Raw genomic sequence first — 18,574 nt, forward strand, 5'->3', positions numbered from 1 at the left:
GTCGGGGGACACTAATAACGTAACTGTGCTCATCATTGTTCCAGCAGCTACTAGTTATGGAACCGTTTCTGTATGTCAGATGGCATCTTAAGTACATTTCATAGCTTCCTGACACATGACAAATTTATCTTTGGCTCTAGTTTCATGCTTTCTAGAGTTTTTTTTCCTTAAGAAATTACACTTTGATACCCTTTTGATATACCATCAAAACTATGGTATATAATTTTTTTCTTCTTAAATTTCAAATTCACCTGAGGCAATTGAATTCTCTTGATAGTATATAAAAGGAATGATGGAAATATCAAAAACTACTTCCAAATGAACAATCCTTACCACCTAGATTTGATACCTTACTGAAAATTCTTTTGATGTTAGTGATAAGAAAAAGACTGGAAATGCTTTCATAGCATTCAAGAGAAAATGAGGAAATAGGTATAGGGTCTGGCGCTATGGGACAAATCCTGTTTTCAGTCTTATATACTATATTTTCCCCTTGTTCTGCCACGGGAGCTTCAGGGGGTGCCTTCTTGGCAGATGGTGTTCATGAGTCTACAGGGAAAAAAAGATCAAGGATCTCAGCATTTTCTGGCAATGTTTACCTCTCATATGGAGGGGGCCACTGGAGAATATTCCTTTCACAATGTTTTCTGCTCGACAACAAAAGCTCTTTGATTCAGTTTCAGAAATGCACAACTTCACACTAGGCACTAACAGGAGGAGGTGTCTTGTCAAGTTACAGGTCTCCCTAAATTCAGAGTTAGTTCAACATGAGAGATGCGGTGAAGATGAAACTCATTCCCCAAACATTCTGTCAGCAGGAGCCCCTTGTAAATGTATTCTCTTCAATAAAACTGACTTGGCTTGCTTTGAGGTGTTCTGAGGTATTACTTCCCAGACTCAACTTTTGCTGTTTTTATCAGCACGTGTGTCTAAACCATAGGAACACATGCTATGGGTAAATGGAGGTATTTTCAAACAGAGAGAATTTTATTCTGATAATCATATCCCTTGCAATCATGTATTAAATATTGTTATTAATAAAGATCTTATGCCCCAGCATCATGTCTACTTTGATGGGAAGAAATAGAAAGTATTTTTAGCAATCCCAAGCAGGTATAAGGCTTTTTTCTTTCCTCCAAACCAGAAAACATTTATCATTCTTGAATTGGCTTTTGTTTCTTTAATGATAGCTGAACGTTCATGGACACACGTGGAAAATCAGCTCACAGGGTGACTTCAGTATTCCCGGGCACTTCCAAGCTGGTGATAAATTGGAAGTTGAAGATTAAAGCCTTCACAGTGTCTTAAGTTTTCAAGGACAGTCTTATAATGCATCGATGGTAACAGTCACTCCTTCCTTTCATTAGGTAAAAGGGCAAGAAAGAAAGGTTATTTTGGCTCCTGCAATACAAATTTCTTGTCATTCTGCTGAGTGGGTGAAGTGGGTGAAGAAAACTGTTGCTCTCCCACTGCCATCTGCTGAGGTCAAGACTGCTGTTTTCTCTTGGCGATCAGAGTGACCGTCCTGGAAGTTATTCCTTAGTTCTGGCTTTTCCTTTCAAGAAGCTGTCTGTTAGGACAGGACTTTGACCCGAACACTGCTTGTGCCTTCCTTGAGTGCTGTGCAGGGCTGGATGACATGTCTGCCAGCTTCCTGATCTCCCCAAGATGGGGCTGCAAAAGTCAGGTTTAGCTCCGAGCAACCACTAGAACCACGACACTCTCAAGTTCATGGCTAGCAAACCAACAGACGAGGCTCTCTGTGCTCCTAGCCAGCAAAGAACAGCATCTTTTAAACCATCCCGAGGCCAAACTTCCCTTTACCTGAGACCAAGTCATTTCATCTGCTATAACACCACTGTGTCCAGAATACGGAGCAAATGTTTCTGTAATAATCTTATTAATACAGTTTTTTTTTTTTTCTGGGCTCGAGATCTTGGGTTGTTCTTTTAAAACGTGGCTAGAGATAAATTGATCTGAATTAAAATCTGGGTTCCATTATTTATAAGTGTGTGACCGTGGACGAGTCCCTGAATCTCTCCAAACCTATTACCTCTTGTGTTAAAATGGGGATAACTAACACCGTCTTAAAACGTGGCTGTTACCACCAATGATGGTTAATAAGCTAAGATATACAAAAGCACCGGCACAGGGCCTGGCATGTTGTAGACACTTAATAATTTTGGGGGTGGTACTGATTCTGTTTCCTCATGTTAATATGCTCACTACCGACCTTAGATCCTGCCTCTCCACACTCCTCAACTCAACTCATATTCCAAAGAGATGAAATTATGCATATTTGCATGAAATTATTTCAAACCATCTCCTACTGGCCATTTAACATGAAACCTACCTGAATTTTTTCATTGGAGATTGCTTTTCTTGAGCAGTGGCCAGATGACCAGAGTAATAGACTGGGAAAAACATAATGTTCCAGTTTGTTGAAAACCAAGTCATGAAAAATGGACAGTAGAAGTTCTTATAAGTAATTTTTACAATCTGTGTGGTTCCAACCCAAGATGATGACACTGACAGGATGATCAAAAGTCCCCAGATGGCCTTCAGAACCATAGACGTACAGGATAGGCAGCGAGCCTTGATTCTGTTTCCCTGGCTGCTATCCTCAGGATGAGTCTGTGTTCCATCATCCCCTGCAAACAGGAAAGGAATACAAATGTGTGGAAATCAAGTTATAAAACAGCAATCAAAAAGGCAGACAGTAGAATCACCAGTGTTCTTTTTTTTTCTCCTGCTGTCATTTGAAGAGACAGATAACTCTAGCTCATTTTCTGTCTGGAATCTGGAGTCTCTGCTCTGTAAGGTACAGTGTGTATCTGGACCCCTATCCAGGCTATGACGATGCTCATGGACTTGGTGGATGCTCTCTGTTCCTGGGTGTACCCTCCCCACTTCCTTGTGAGAGCATTACACATTTCAGCTGCAAAGGCTTTGGCCTTGGCCACGTAACCTGCTTTGTCTAATCAAACGTAAACAGATGTGTGGTATGCCACCTCTCAGCAGAAGCTTCAAGAGGCATCACAGGGTCCCACTACCTCTCTAGCTCTTCCTTTCTGCCACTAGAATGGAGAATCCCAAAAATAAGCTGCTCTTTGGGTCTATGTGGGAGAGTGAGCAGAACCTTGTGTCTGCTGACATGAAATGTGAACAAGAAATAAGTGTGTGTTGTTATATTCCACTGAGAGGCTTTTTTTTTTTTTTTTTTTTTTAACTGCAGCAAAGATGACTATTAAGTTGAAAAGGATGTGTCCCCAAAACAGAGCAAGTCTGGACTGCACAAAATTACCTTCCATCTCGGAGCAAATTACGACTTAACATGTTTCTGGGAGCACAGTGAGTTCTGCTTTGTATTTTTACATTTACTAAGAAAATTTAGTAGCATTTTTTCACACTAAAATAGTCAAAGCTCTCTGAAAGTGACAATCATAAAGGTCTTCTCCCCTGATAGAGAAAACGAGTTCAACTTGTTTTCGAATTTATGAATTTACGTACCTGTCAGGAAATTTAATGGAAGCAGTGGTCACCCTGAGTCCCCAGATAGTAGAATCCTGGGGGAAAGGAGGCAGAATTGTCTGCAAGATTCTGTTGTGTCTCCAGGGACCTCCTTTAAGCGTAAGGCTTATCCTGGGGTTAAGAAAGTGGTGCAGCCCACAGATAGCAAGTGAGAGTGGATGGTTTCTCACTTTTCCTCTCCAGAACCTGCTGGCTCTCCTGCTGAATGTGTGCTCACTGCTTAATGACCCAGGTGGGACTGCCCCACTGGGGTAAAGCTTTCATCCAGCTAAGGCTTCCTGATATAATTGTTTGGGGAAAGTGGGTAGCAAGATTTGAAAGTGAATTCTTCACTGCAGAATATAAACCAAGTAAGGATGAACACAGCAATTCCTACATGACTTCCAAGTCTCATAAACAGAGTTCTCAGAGCCTAGGCCTCCAGAAGATGAAAACTGGTGTTCTTTTATTTATTTATTCAACAAAGTCCTATGGAGACTACCAGGAGTTAGATAGTCGGGTTCCAGGGGTTCAAACAAGAAAGACTTGAGCTCATAATCTAGACAAAGGCCAGAGAACACATCTAATACAGTATGATAAGGACCACGTATGGCAGATACAAGGCCACATGGAAGCAGAGGAGAAGCACTTGTTAAGAGGAGGCGGGCATAATGATTAGGAGAAGCTCCCATGATGCAGTGACATTGAGATGAGTCAGTAAGTATGTTAGCCAGCTCCCTCGGCTGTGTACAGACTATACTTCATAACAGTTCTGCAAATTCCCTCTATGACCATGTGGCTTACACAGAGAGTAAAGGGAAAAAACAAAAATGTATAAGAGGGTGGAATAAGAGACTCTGGTGTTGGAAGGCTGGGAAGGGAACACGAGCCTACCCAATTAAGTAGGTATTATTCCCATTTTACAGATGAAAAAACTGAGAGTTGTATTAAAGGTTGTTCAAGGTTGAACCTAAGACAGTATGACTCCAACGTCTAAACTTTTTATTCTGAATATTGATTCTGTCTAGGTTTCAGGCTTGAGCTCCCCGTTTAAGCACTGGAAGTTTCAGAAATGGTTTGGAGAAAAACTTCTGTTTCCTGGCAGGAATGGCAGTCTTGCGTGAGGTTTGATAGAAGTGATATTAAGAGAAAGGTGTACTCTAGTACACTTCAGATCACATTATTCTCAGGGAATAGCTTATAAAGGAGGAACGATTCTACAAAGATTTTAAGTATCCCTTTGAGTTGATATCTGCCTTCACGGTCACCTTCTTTGAAGATTGCATCTGTACCACCGTCAGAGCATGGAGAATATTTTTGATGACACCAACAGTCACCTAAATCCCCACCTAGTATTGACTCATTCTTTCTTCTGCTAACTAAATTGAATTGTTGACAATTCTTTTACTATCTACAGATACCATACAAAGATTGGCTCTCCAGAGTTCTTTTGTTTTTCTGACCATTTTAAGCATGATTTTCTAGAGTCCTGCTTAGATCTATTGTTTTGGATATATCATTAAAATTGATTTACCAGGAATTCCATCCGCTTCTATGAACCTTGATTGGAGTCATACAAATTGATGGTAGAGGCCACTGGAATTTGGAAACATGAGTGAAAGTCCTAGTCCTGCCATTGGTTGGCCCTGAGTATATGTTTAATTCCATCTTAGGTTCTCTGTCAAACAGCGATAATATGTATCTCATGGGCTTCATTTTGAGGTTAAGTACCATAACGTTCATGAAAGAATGGTGAGCTGCTCTTCAGATTATTTTTCTTTTCTTTTTGGTGTCTAGGAATATCCCCAAATGTCTTCTGAATCATTACAGAAAGAGTAAATCATGCCCCACGTGGTCTTTAATGGTACAGTTTTTAAGATTTGTAATCTCTATATGATAGGTAGGGCAAATTTATTAACCATATTTAGTTAACTGGAACATACTGTTCTGAAGATAACTGGGATGATAAGAATATTACCGTAACTTATTAAAGCCAATTAAAACTTTCTGAAGATTTAAGATGTGATTTTCTTCACTTTTAAAAAAAGAGTTTTAGCCTTGGGGTCCATAGTTGCTGAGATTCCATTTTAAAATATTGTCGTTTTTTGAAAAAATCTTTTCTTGTATAAAACCTCTTATCAGATAAGTAGGACCCTACAAGAGGCTTTCACACTTCTTCTATACCTTTGTTTACTTGAGTCCCCTGAATTACCATTTCTCTTCTGTTTTTTTTTTTTTTTTTTTTTTTTTTTTTTTTTTTTGCGGTACACGGGCCTCTCACTCTTGGGGCCTCTCCCATTGCGGAGCACAGGCTCCGGACGCACAGGCTCAGCGGCCATGGCTCAAGGGTTCAGCTGCTCCGCGGCATGTGGGATCTTTCAGGACCGAAGCACGAACCCGTATCCCCTGCACTGGCAGGCGGACTCCCAACCACTGCGCTACCAGGGAAGCCCTCTCTTCTATTTTTTAAAGCTAGTGTTCTCAAAGTTTGAGGGTTTTTTTCCCACTACCCACTTATTTTGAATAGAGTATTTTGTTGTTTTTGCGTTGTCACTATTGATTTTAAGGATGCAAGAGATTTTAATATGTTGCTGGCCAAGCTGAAGGAATAAATGGAGAAGGAGAGATTGAAAATGTAGGTGGAAGAGATGGAGAGAAGGTGATCATGGATGCAGAAGGAGTCAACATCAGAATGGTAGCAAACACAAAAATCAAAGGTGGTCCCCACAATGATGGTAATTAGCAAATTAGCAAACGAGAACAGAGACGTTTTGAGGCAGAGAGGAAAGCATCTCTTAGCACACAATTGTTTTAGTCTTTTCAGGAAAGTAGAAGTGTGGTCATATGATGAGAGCAAGTGAGTATGGACTCAGAGCTTGAGAGCATCTCTGGGGAAGGCAGTATGATGTCCACCACCAAAATGTAACAGTATTGGGCAGCAGCCTAATGGACCCAGCTGCATTTTAAAATGATAAGTTTGCTGGGAAACCCATGGATATATTAAGGTAATTTATCTAGCAATTCCAGTAACCCAGGAGTTGGTAAGTGGTCAGGCACACGTGAGGAAATGCCAAAGGTCTTGATTTAATAGTAAATGCTGATCCGGGAGACAACTGAAGTGAAGGAGGTGTAAAATTGGGAAAACTAGAAGAGCTCCAAGGACTGGCAGTCCTGATAAAGACAAGAGCAGAGTCTGTGATTTTTCTGGTACTTTTATTCTTCTCAGAATGGTTACAGTGTGCTAATACTAAATCCCAGGATTGAGGTAAAAGATGCTGGCTTTTCACATCTTGAAGATGAGAAAACTAGTTTCCTTATAAACTTCATTAGAAGTCACTGTTTCACCATATGTTAAACCCTCCAATTATAGGTTTTGGTATTATTTCTCTGCTACACTGTACACCGTACATCATTAATGGATTATATCTGCACATTTCCTTTCTTCCTTCTCCTCCCACTTGATAAACTTTCCCCACATGCACTCCTGAGAGTCCGTGTAACATCTCTACATTCTGTGCCAATGGTGAGATCTTTCATTGCTGGCTAGAAGCTTACCAAACGTACTGTTATTTAAGAGGAGGTTACCCGCATACCTGATCTGTTCTGCCTCTCGGCTCTGTGTCCGCAAACTCCAGAGGATCCTCGACTCTGAAGTTCAAGAATAGGAGCAGAAGAATCTTCGGTGACAGACAGAGGGGACAGTTGTCTGCTGACGCTACTGTGTGAACTGGGGCAGTTGGCTCCCGGTTTACATCGAGTAACTGATGATCTGGAGGTACCTGGGAAGAAAGAGTTCATACCAGTTTGAGAATTTCCTGAAGGAAAACAGATTTTTAAATGCCTTGGCAGTAAAATATATGGAACATTCATTGAGTTCATTTCTAATTTTAAAAAAGGGGGTCCTAAAAAGAGAATGCTATGTTGGCAAGGTCTGTGTCCCTAAGACAAAGGGTCTTTTTAGATAAATCCATTAACTGGAAATGAACATTAGAAAATGGTGTTTGGGTTGACATATCTGTTCTGAATTAGAACTGTTATCACAGTCAAGTAGTTTACCTCAAGGAAAGCAAAGTGATGATACGCTGCTTCCTCCCTTTTCTTCGTAAGGCTGACTGTTGAATTCCTAACTGGTAAGACTGCCAACAGGGTCTCCTATTAAATCCACTATACACTTTTCCATTAGATTGATCACTAAAATCCAACTTGGTTGTGTCTCTCTGCTCTGGCTAGGACTTCCAATATGTTGAATAAAAGTAGTGAGAGTGGAATGCTTTCAGCTTTTTCACTGTTGAGAATGTTAGCTGTGGGTTTGTCATATATGCCTTTTATTATGTTGAGGTAAGTTCCCTCTATGCCTACTTTCTGGAGAGTTTTTATCATAAATAGGTATTGAATTTTGTCGGAAGCTTCTTCTGCATCTATTGAGATGATCATATGGTTTTTATCCTTCAATTTGTTAATATGGTGTATCACATTGATTGATTTGCAGATATTGAAAAACCCTTGCATCCCTGGGATAAATCCCACTTGATCATGGTGTATTATCCTTTTGATGTGTTGTTGGATTTGGTTTGCTAATATTTTGTTGAGGACTTTTGCATCTACGTTTTTGCATCTGTGATATTGGCCTGCAATTTTCTTTTCTTGTTATATCTTTGTCTGGCTTTGGTATCAGGGTGATGCTGACATCACAGAATGAGTTTGGAAGTGTTCCTGCCTCTGCAAATTTTTTTGAATAATTTAAGAAAGATAGGTGTTAATTATTCTCTAAATGTTTGGTAGAATTCGCCTGTGAAGCCACCTGGTCCTGGACTTTTGTTTACTGGGAGATTTTTTTTTTTTAATTACTGATTCAATTTCATTACTGGTAATTAGTCTGTTTATATTTTCTATTTCTTCTTGGGTTAGACTTGGGAGATTGTACGTAATTACGAATTTCTTCTAGGTTTTCCATTTTATTTGCATATAGTTGCTCATAGCAGCTATGATCCTTTGTATTTCTGCCGTGTCCATTGTAACTTCTCCTTTTTCATTTCTGAGTTTATTGATTTGGACCCTCTCTTTTTCTTGATGCGTCTGGCTAAAGGTTTATCAATTTTGTTTATCTTTTCAAAGAAATAGCTCTTAGTTTCATTGATCTTTTCAATTTTTTAGGCTTTATTTCATTTATTTCTGCTCTGATCTTTATGATTTATTTCCTTCTACTAACGGGTTTTGTTTGTTCTTTGCTTTCTAGCTCCTTTAGGTGTAAAATTAGATCGTTTATTCGAAATGTTTTCTTTTCCTGAGGTAAACTTGTATAGCTATAAACTTTTTTCTTAGAACTTCTTTTGCCGAGTCCCATAGATTTTGAGTCATTGTGTTTTTGTTTCATTTGTCTCCAGGTATTTTTTTATTTCCTATTTGATCTCTTTAGTGATTCATTGGTTGTTTAGTAGCATATTGTTTACCTCTACATGTCAGTGTTCTTTGCAGTTTTTTTCTTGTAGTTGAATTAGAGTCTCATAGTGTTGTTGTTAGAAAAGATGGTGATATAATTTCAATTTTCTTAAATATACCGAGGCTTGATTTTGTGGCCTAGCATGTGATCTATCCTGGAGAATGTTCCATGTGCACTTGACAAGAATGTGTATTCTGCTGCTTTTGGGTGAATGTTCTCTCTCTATATGTATCTGTTAATTTCATCTGGTCTAATGTGTCACTTCAGGCCAGTGTTTCCTTGTTAATTTTCTGCCTGAATGATCTGTCCATTGATGTAAGTGGGGTGTTAAAGTCCCCTATTAGTATTATGTTATCGTTGATTTGTCCATTTATGTCTGTTAATATTTGTTTTTATGTATTTAGGTGCCCCTGTTGGGTGCATATATATTTACAATTGTTATATCTTATTAGATTGATCCCTTGATCATTATGTAGTGTCCTTTTTGTCTCTTGTAACAGTCTCTACTTTAACTCTATTTTAGCTCTGTTTTGTCTGATAAAAGTATTGCTACCCTGGCTTTCTTTTGATTTCCATTGGTATGGAATACCTTTTTCCATCTCTCACTTTCAATCTGTTTATGTCTTTGGATATGAAGTGAGTTTCTTGTAGGTCTTGGTTTTGGATCCATTCAGCCACTGTATGTCTTTTTTTTTTAATAATACATTTTTAAATTGCAATATTGCTGATTTACAGTTTGTGCCAATCTCTGCTGTACAGCAAAGTGACTCAGTTATACACATATATACATTCTGTTTTAAAAAATATTCTTTTCCATTATGGTTTACCCCAGGAGATTGGATATAGTTCCCTGTGCTATACAGTAGGACCTTGTTGTTTGTCCATTCTAAATGCAATAGTCTGTAATAGTTTGCATCTACCAACTCCAAACTCCCAGTCCATCCCTCTCCCCCTCCCCTTGGCAACCACAAGTCTGACCTCTGCCTGTGAGTCTGTTTCTGTTTTGTAGATAGGTTCATTTGTGTCACATTTTATAAGTGATTTGTGTCACTGCATATAAGTGATATCGTATGGTATTTCTTTTTCTCTTTCTGACTTACTTTACTTAGTATGATAACCTCTAGTCACGTCCATGTTGCTGCAAATGGCATTATTTTGTTCTTTTTTTATGGCTGAGTAATATCCCATTGTATATATGTACCACTTCTTCTTTATCTATTCAGCTGTAGATGGACATTTAAGTTGTCTCCAAGTTTTGGCTATTGTGAATAATGCTGCTAGAAACACAGAGGTGAATATATCTTGTTGAATTATAGTTTTGTCCAGTTACATGCCCAGGAGTGGGATTGCTGGATCATATGGTAGTTCTATTTTTGGCTTTCTGAGGAACCTCCCTACCATTTTCCATAGTGGCTGCACCAACTTACATTCCCACCAACAGTGTAGAAGGGTTCCCCTTTCTCCACACCCTCTCCAGCATTTGTTATTTGTAGACTTTTTAATGATGGCCATTCTGACCAGTGTGAGGTGGTACCTCATTGTAGTTTTGATTTGCATTTCTCCAATAATTAGTGATGTTGAGCATATTTTCATGTGCCTATTGGCCATCTATATGTCTTCTTTGGAGAAATGTCTATTAAGGTCTTCTGCTGATTTTTCGATTGGATTTTTTTTTATTGTTGAGTTGTGTGAGCTGTTTATATATTTTGGAGATTAATCCCTTATCTGTCACATCATTTGCAAATATTTTCTCCCATTCCATAGGTTATCTTTTTGTGTTTTTGTTTTTTTTTTTTATGATTTCCTTTACTGTGCAAGAGCTTGTAAGTTTGGTTAGGTTCCACTTGTTTATTTTTATTTCTATTGCCTTGGGAGACTAACCTAACAAAACATTGGTACAACTTATGTCAGAGAATGTTTTGCCTATGCTCTCTTCTAGGCGTTTTATGGTGTCATGTCTTATGTTTAAGTCTTTAAACCATTTTGAGTTTATTTTTGTGCATGGTGTGAGGGTATGTTCTAACTTCATTGATTTACATGAGGCTGTTCAACTTTCCCAGAACCACTTGCTGGAGATTGTCTTTTTCCCATTTTATATTCTTGCCTCCTTTGTTGAAGATTAATTGACTGTAGGTGTGTGGATTTATTTCTATTCTGTTCCATTGATCTATATGTCTGTTTTTGTACCAATACCACACTGTTTTGATTACTATACCTTTGTAGTATTGTCTGAAGTCTGGGGGAGTTATGCCTCCTGCTTTTTATTTTCCCCCTCAGGATTGCTTTGGCAATTCTGGGTCTTTTATGGTTCCATATAAATTTTTAGATTATTCTAGTTCTGTGAAAAATGTTATGGATAATTTGATAGGGATTGCATTAAATCTGTAGATTGTTTTGGGTAATATTGCCATTTAAATAATATTAATTCATCCAATCCAAGAGTATGGGATATCTTTCCATTTCTTTGAACCCCCTTTAATTTCCTTTGCTAATGTTTCATAGTTCTCAGCATGTAAGTCTTTCACCTCCTTGGTCAGGTTTACTTCTAGGTTTTTTTGTGTGTGTGATTTTAAAAGGAATTGTTCTTTTTTTTTTTACATTCTCTTTCTGATTATTCATTGTTAGTGTAAAGAAATGCAACCAATTTCTGAATGTTAATCTTGTATCCTGCTGCTTTGCTTAATTCATTTATCAGATCTAGTAGTTTTTGTGTGGGTCCTTAGGGTTTTCTTTATATAGTATCATTTCATCTTCATGTAGTGACAATTTTACCTCTTCCCTTCCAATCTGGATACCTTTTATTTGTCTTCTTGTTTGACTGTTGTGGCTAGGACTTCCAATACTATGTTGAACAGAAGCTGTGAGAGTGGGCATCCTTGTCTTGTTCCAGATTTTAGTGCAAAGACTTTCAGCTTTTCACTGTTGAGTATTGTATTAGCTGTGGGTTTGTCATAAATAGCTTTTATTATGTTGAGATATGTCCCCTGTATACCCACTTTGGTAAGAGTTTTTATCATGAATCGATGTTGAATTTTTTCAAGTGCTTTTTCTGCATCTATTGAGATGGTCATGTGGTTTCTTAATTTTCTTTTGTTAATGTGGTGTATTACATTGATTGATTTGTGTATGTTGAACCATCCTTGTGAACTTGGTATGAATCCCACTTGGTCATGGTGTATGATTTTTTTTATGTGTTTTTGGATTCAGTTTGCTAATACTTTGTTCAGAATTTTTGCATCTATATTCATCAAAGATATTGTCCTGTAATTTTCTTTCTTGGTGGTATCTTTGTCTGCTTTTGATATCAGGATGATCACGGCTTCATAGAATGTTTTGGGGAATGTTCCCTCCTCTTCAGTCTTTCGGAAGAGTTTGAGAAGAATTGGTAAATATAAGTTCTTTGTATGTTTGGTAGAATTCGCCTGTGAAGCCATCTGGTCCTGGACTTTTGTTTGCAGGGAGTTTTTAAAATCATTACAGATTCTATTTCACTGCTAGTGATTGGTCTGTTCAAATTATCTATTTCTTCTTGATTCAGTTTTGGTGGGCTCTGTGTTTCTAGAAGTTTGTCCATTTCTTCTAGGTTGTCAAATTTGTTGGCATATAATTGTTCATAGTATTCTCTTATTGTTTTTTGTATTTCTGCGGTTGAGACTTTTCCTTTTTCATTTCTTATTTTGCTTATTTTGGTTCTCTCTCTTTTCTTCTTGGTGAGCCTGGCCACAGGTTTGTCAATTTCTTTACCCTTTCAAAGAACCAGCTCTTGGTTTTATTGATTTTTTTTCTATTTTTAAAAAAATCCCTATTTTGTTTCCTCCCTGATCTTTATTATTAACTTTCTTCTGCTGAATTTAGGTTTTGTTTGTTCTTGTTTTTCTGATTCTTTTAGGTGGTAGGTTAGGTTGTTTATTTGAGATTTTTCTTGTTTTTTTGAGGAAGGCCTGTATTGCTATTAACTTCCCTCTAAGAACTGCTTTTGATGCATCCCATAGATTTTGTATGGTTTTGTTTTCATTGTCATGTGTCTCAAGATATTTTTTAATTTTCTTTTTGATTTCCTCATTGACCTGTTGGTTTTTTAGTAGCATGTTGTTTAGTCTCCATGTAATGATTTTTTTCTCATTTCTTTTCTCTATATCTTTTGATTGGAGCATTTAGTCCATTTACATTTAAAGTAATTATTTATATGTATGTTCTTATTGCCATTTTGTTAATTGTTTCTTGGTTGTTTCTGTAGGTCTTTTTTTTTTAATTCCTTTATTCTTTTTTCTCATCTCTTGTGATTTGATGACTATCTTTAGTGTTATCTTTTTCTTTTTTGTGTGTGTATCTATTATAGATTTTTGGTTTGTGGTTACCATGAGGTTTTCATATAGCAATCTATATATATGCATGATTGTTTTAAGTTGCTGATTTCTTAATTTCAAATGCATTCCAACAACCCTGCATTTTACTCTCCTCCCCTCACAATTATTGCTTATTGTGAATATAGACGATTTTACCACTTTTGTCTTTTAACCTTCCTACTGGCTTTGTGAGGGGATGATTTCCTACCTTTACTGTGCATTTGCCTTTACTGATGAGCTTTCTCCTCACATGATTTTCATGTTTCTCACTGTGTCCTTTTTTGCTTAGAGCAATTCCTTTAACATTTCTTTTAAAGCTGGTTTGGTGGTGCTGATCTCTTTTAGCTTTTGCTTGTCTGTGAAGCTTTTGATCTCTCCATCAAATCTGAACCGAGAATCTTGCTGGGTAGAGTATTCTTGGTTGTAGGTTTTTCACTTTCATCACTTTAAAAATATTGTGCCACACCCTTCTGGCTTGCAGAGTTTCTGCTGAAAAGTCAGCTGATAACCTTGCATGAGTTCCCTTGTACATAAAGTGTTGCTTTTCTCTTGAAGCTTTTAATATTCTCTGTCTTCAATTTTTGCCATTTTATTTACAATATGTCTTGGTGTGTTCCTCTTTGGGTTAATCTTGTATGGTACTCTCTATACTTCCTGGATTTGAATGTCTGTTTCCTTTCCCAAGTTAGGGAGGTTTTCAGCTATTATCTCTTCAACTATGCTCTCAACCCCTTTCTCTCTCTCTTCTCCTTTTTGGACACCTATAATGCAAACATTAGTGCACTTGATGTTGTCCCAGAGGTCTCTAAATTGTCCTCATTTCTTTTTATTCTTTTTTCTGTTCAGCATAAGTGATTTCCACTACTCTGTCTTCCAGCTCGTTGTTCTGTTCCTCTGTATCATTTAGTCTACTGTTGATTCCTTCTAGTGTATTTTTTCATTTCAGTTATTGTATTCTTCATCTCTTTATATTTATTCTTTAATTTTTTCTAACTCTTTGTTAAAAACTTCTAACTTCTCACTCTGTGCATCCATTCTTCTCCCAATTTTTTGATCATCTTTACGATCACTATCCTGAACTCTTTCTCAGGTAGATTGCCTGTCTCCACTTCACTTAGTTCTTCTTCTGGAGTTTTATCTTGTTCCTTCATTTGGAATATGTTCCTCTGTCACCTCATTTTGCCTAACTTGCTATTTTTATTTTTATGTACCCCCTGGTAAGTTGTTCGTATTTCCTGACTTTGGAGAAGTGGCCTTCTGTAGGAGACATCCTATGAGTCCCAATAGCACACTCACCTCTTGTCACCAGAGCTATATGCTCTAGGGGTTCCTTCTATGAGGACTGTGTGGGTATTTCTTTTGTGGTGAGCTGACTACACCAGTGGTCTGGTAGGTTTATTTGGCCCTGGTATGGTTAGTTGCCAGGTCCTGCCTTGTGCAGAGGCTGTCAGCTGCTGGTTGGTGGGGTCTGATCATGAGGCAGCTGACTGCAGAACCCTGGAGGTTCCAGGGCTAGTGCTGTGTTACTGGTGGGCAGAGTCAGGATCCAGGAGAACCTGGGGCTGTTGCCCACCTACTGGTGGATGAAGCCAGGTCCTGGGGCTTGTGCCAGCCTACTGGTGGACAGAGCCATGTCCTGGGGTCTGGTTGCAGGGCCTAGGGGTCCCAGAGCAGGTGTCAGATCTCTGGTAGGTGGGCTGGTTCCTGACATGGTTGGCTGCAGGGGCTGGTATCTTGAAGCTTGTGTTGGCCTCCTAGTGGGCAGGGACCAGGCTCAGCCAGTTCCAGGGCAGGCCTAGTCCATAGACTGGGATGTTGCTGTTTTTTTTGTGGATGGTGTCTGCCTGCTGGTGGGTTCAGCTGGGTCTGAGGCTAGGACAGCCTCCTGGTGGGTGGGGCCTGGGCCCCACATGGTCCCTGGCTGGAGGCCTTCGGGGTCTTGGGTCTATTGCCTGTGCACTGGTGTGTGGGGACAGATCCTGGGCCCTCTGGTGAGGAGGGCCATGTCCAGAGGCGGCTGTGGACCCAGGGGGTCTTAAGGCAGCTTGTCTGCTGGTAGGTGGAGTTGTGTCAGTGTCCATCTGTTTGCCCTGAGGCATCTCAGTACTGGTGCCTGCAGACTGTTGGGCTGCAGTGGGACTGGGTGCTGTGGTAATAATCTAGAAGGAAGATTCCAGAATGGTGTTACCATGTGGTAGAAGGAGCTCCCCAAAATAACTGCCGGGAGTCTATGTCCCTAGGGTGAATTGGAGTTATCTCCTGCCTCTCCAGGAGACTCTCTAGAGCTCAGAAGGTAGGTCTGACCCAAGCTCCTACCAAATTACTGCTTCTACCCTGGGTTCTAGAGCATGTGAGACTTTGTGTGAGTCCCTTAAGAATAAAGTCTCTATTTCCCCCAGCCCTCTGGGATTCCCAAAATAAGCCCTGTGGCCTTCAAAGCCAAATGCTCTGGGGGCTTGTCTTCCCAGTACAGCACCTCTGGGCTGGGGAGCCTGAAGTGGGGCTCAGACCTCTCACTCCTTTGGGAGAACCTCTGCAGCTGTAATTATTCTCCTGTTCGTGGATTGCCCACCTGGCGGTATGGGATTTGTCTATATTGCTACTCCGCCCCTCCTGCTGTCTCATTGTGGTTCCTTCTTTATATTTTTAGTTGCAGAATATTTTTTCTGGTACGTCCTGTTTTTTTTTTCATTGATAGATGTTCTGTTAATAACTGTGATTTTGGTGTGCCTGTGAGAAGAGAAGAGCTCAAGGTCTTCCTACTCTGCCATCTTGTGCCTCACAGCTATGTTTCTAATTGAATATTTTAAATTCAATTAAAAGAGGCTGTCTAAAATTCAGGGAACTCTCATTTATTCATGTTCTTCAAGAGGGGTGACACTCAGATACTCCAAGAGTAATTTTTAATTTATCTTTCAGGTATCTTGTGTAATTTATGTTTACATGAGGTGTGCCTTCTTGTGGCATTTTGTGATTACTCAGCAGTTGTAGGTGGAAAGGAGGAAGTCCAAAAATGGGTTGAGTACCAAGTTGAGATGGGGTTGAGATAAAATATTGGCCATAGTTACTAAAAAGTTGGTAAATTACATGTAGATAGCAAGTGTTGAATTTGTAAGCCAAACTAGTGATTTCTCTTTCTTCCTCATTTTCACTGCAGTGTTATGTCCTGGCTTCTCTATCTCCTGGTCCTTATGCAATATAGCTCAAATCTCATTGCCAGCTGCCAGCTGCCTCCCACTTGCTGATTCATGGAAGAGACCCGAGAATAGCTGAGCCACTGGAGGCATTTAAACCATTGCCCTAAAAAGGCAAATTTAAACTCAGAGCCAGGCCCAGAGGCATGTTCAGAGCTTGGTCCATGAAACAGTCATCTCAGGCCCTGGAAATGAAGACACTGGCCCATGCTATATGGTCTTGTACTATCAATTAAAATAAAGCCAGTGCTGACAAAAATATTCAGAATGTCACCTGGGATACAGTCAAGGATCATAAATAAATCATATTTATATTGTATTTTATATGCCACAGTGAGTGCCTGGGTATTTCAAATTCAGTTAGTGAACAGTGTTCAGACTTTGACAGGTATTGAGGATAAACTGCATTAGGAGTGAAGGATTGGAAGTCTCCCATTAGTCACACTAGATGGTCCCCGGCCTCTTGTAAAGACATCTGCTCACTTGAGCCATTGTGTTTGGGCCACCTTGTGCCATTTTTCATAATTGTCCAGGCATAAGAATATGGTTTCTTCATCTGAACTGGTTAGGCTCTGCATGCTTCCCAAATCAATTTAACTCAACAAGTAGTTACTAAGCACCTATTCTAAGGCAGGCATTGTGTAAGGAACAGGAGTTAGACAAATGATGAATACATGGTCCATGACTTCATGGAACTCTCGACATAGTATTAGAGTCAGACATGTAACCCATTAACTATAATGTGAACAGGAGAGCAGGAAGAAAGGGAGTGAGTGGTTTATTCAGCCTGGAGTAGGAAAGGTTCTCTGGGGCTTTGAAGGATGAGCAGGACTTTGCCAGGCAGAATTTTATGCTGAGTCAGAGAAAATTGTAGAGCAAATACTCGAGTTGGAAAGTGTATGCTATGAAACTTAATGGTAAGATGCTCAACTCTAAGATCCTGAATTCTGAGTACAAAAGAGCACTGAAAATCCCATCCTTCTATCCTTGCCTGTTACTTGAAAAGGAGCTTTGGTATAATTGAGATTCAGAGAGAACACCATGGTTAAGAACACAGGTTGTTTAAATCTGGGGATACCTGGTAGGAATCTGGCTCAGCCATGTATAGTTGCACAACATTGAGACAGAAGATGTCCATGTAATCTCTCTCAGCCCCAGTTTTCTCTCCTGTTCTACCCACATCTGAGGAGTGCTGTATGGATTAAATGGTCCATAGAACATACTCAAGAAATGTATACTGTTATTACTAATAATGACCAGGTAAACAGAAATGACCATTTGTTCTATTTTATCAATCACAATGTTTGACTTCATGAAATAGAAATCCAAACTGAACTGGTTTAGCAAAAATGGGGAGTTTTTATGAGTTTAGCAATCAAAGGGTAGGATGGCCAGGGACGTTCCTAATCCTCAGGAACAGCTGGAACCCAGGGCATGGTGTAGCTGAACAGCACCCCCATTTCTCACTGCTGGATGCCAGATTCATTTCTCCTCACTTGGCTGCCACCTGCCTTCCTCTGCAGAAAACCTGGTTGTTCAAAGCCCCAGTGTTTCCAATCTCATAGCTTTAGCCTCCTGGGAAAAATCTAGCTGTCCATAGTCAAAAAATCTTGAAGAAAGAACTTATGTATTTTACTGATTCCTGGTCCAGTTTCTGTCGCCAGAGAACACTGCAACAGGCTGCAGCTCCCAGGAAAGTATGGGTGGAGCTGGGCAGACAGTGCCTTGGGTTTCCACTTAGAGACTTCAAAGCAAAAAGGGCAAAGAAGAACTACAGCTGCTGAGTAAGCAAATGCCTAAACAGATGGAGGACAAGGGGTGGGGGTCTCAGATAACAACTTGAAAAGCCAAGCTGATAAAGATTGGGAAAATGTCTTTGGAAAGTAGGTGAGAGAGAAGCAAAGTGTCAGGTGAGTTTCTGTGTGACTGAGTGCAAGATGACTTGGAAGATAATGGATAGACCAGACTCTATTATTCAAACAAAGGCCCTGCCATTGACTCTTATTTCCCATCAGCACAAAACATCAATGAAACATTTGGTTCTACTAAGCCCTATGCTGAAAACAGCTACAGATCTTATCCTG

The 18,574-nt window shown here is 39.4% G+C and overlaps 1 protein-coding gene across 1 annotated transcript in view; it reads right to left on the reverse strand.

Annotated features, from left to right (window-relative positions):
- The window catches only part of SLC35F4 (solute carrier family 35 member F4), a 306,982-nt gene that overhangs the window by 20,117 nt on the left and 268,291 nt on the right, over positions 1–18,574 (reverse strand). Inside the window, exons 2-3 of the mRNA XM_032623200.1 lie at positions 7,104–7,289; positions 2,354–2,651 (exon numbers count right to left, since the gene is read on the reverse strand). Of these exons, the coding sequence (XP_032479091.1) occupies positions 2,354–2,651; positions 7,104–7,289 (484 nt within the window). The remainder of the gene's footprint in view (positions 1–2,353; positions 2,652–7,103; positions 7,290–18,574) is intronic.

The sequence above is a fragment of the Phocoena sinus genome, chromosome 2, assembly GCF_008692025.1.
Source record: "Phocoena sinus isolate mPhoSin1 chromosome 2, mPhoSin1.pri, whole genome shotgun sequence".
Taxonomy (NCBI): Eukaryota; Metazoa; Chordata; class Mammalia; order Artiodactyla; family Phocoenidae; genus Phocoena; species Phocoena sinus.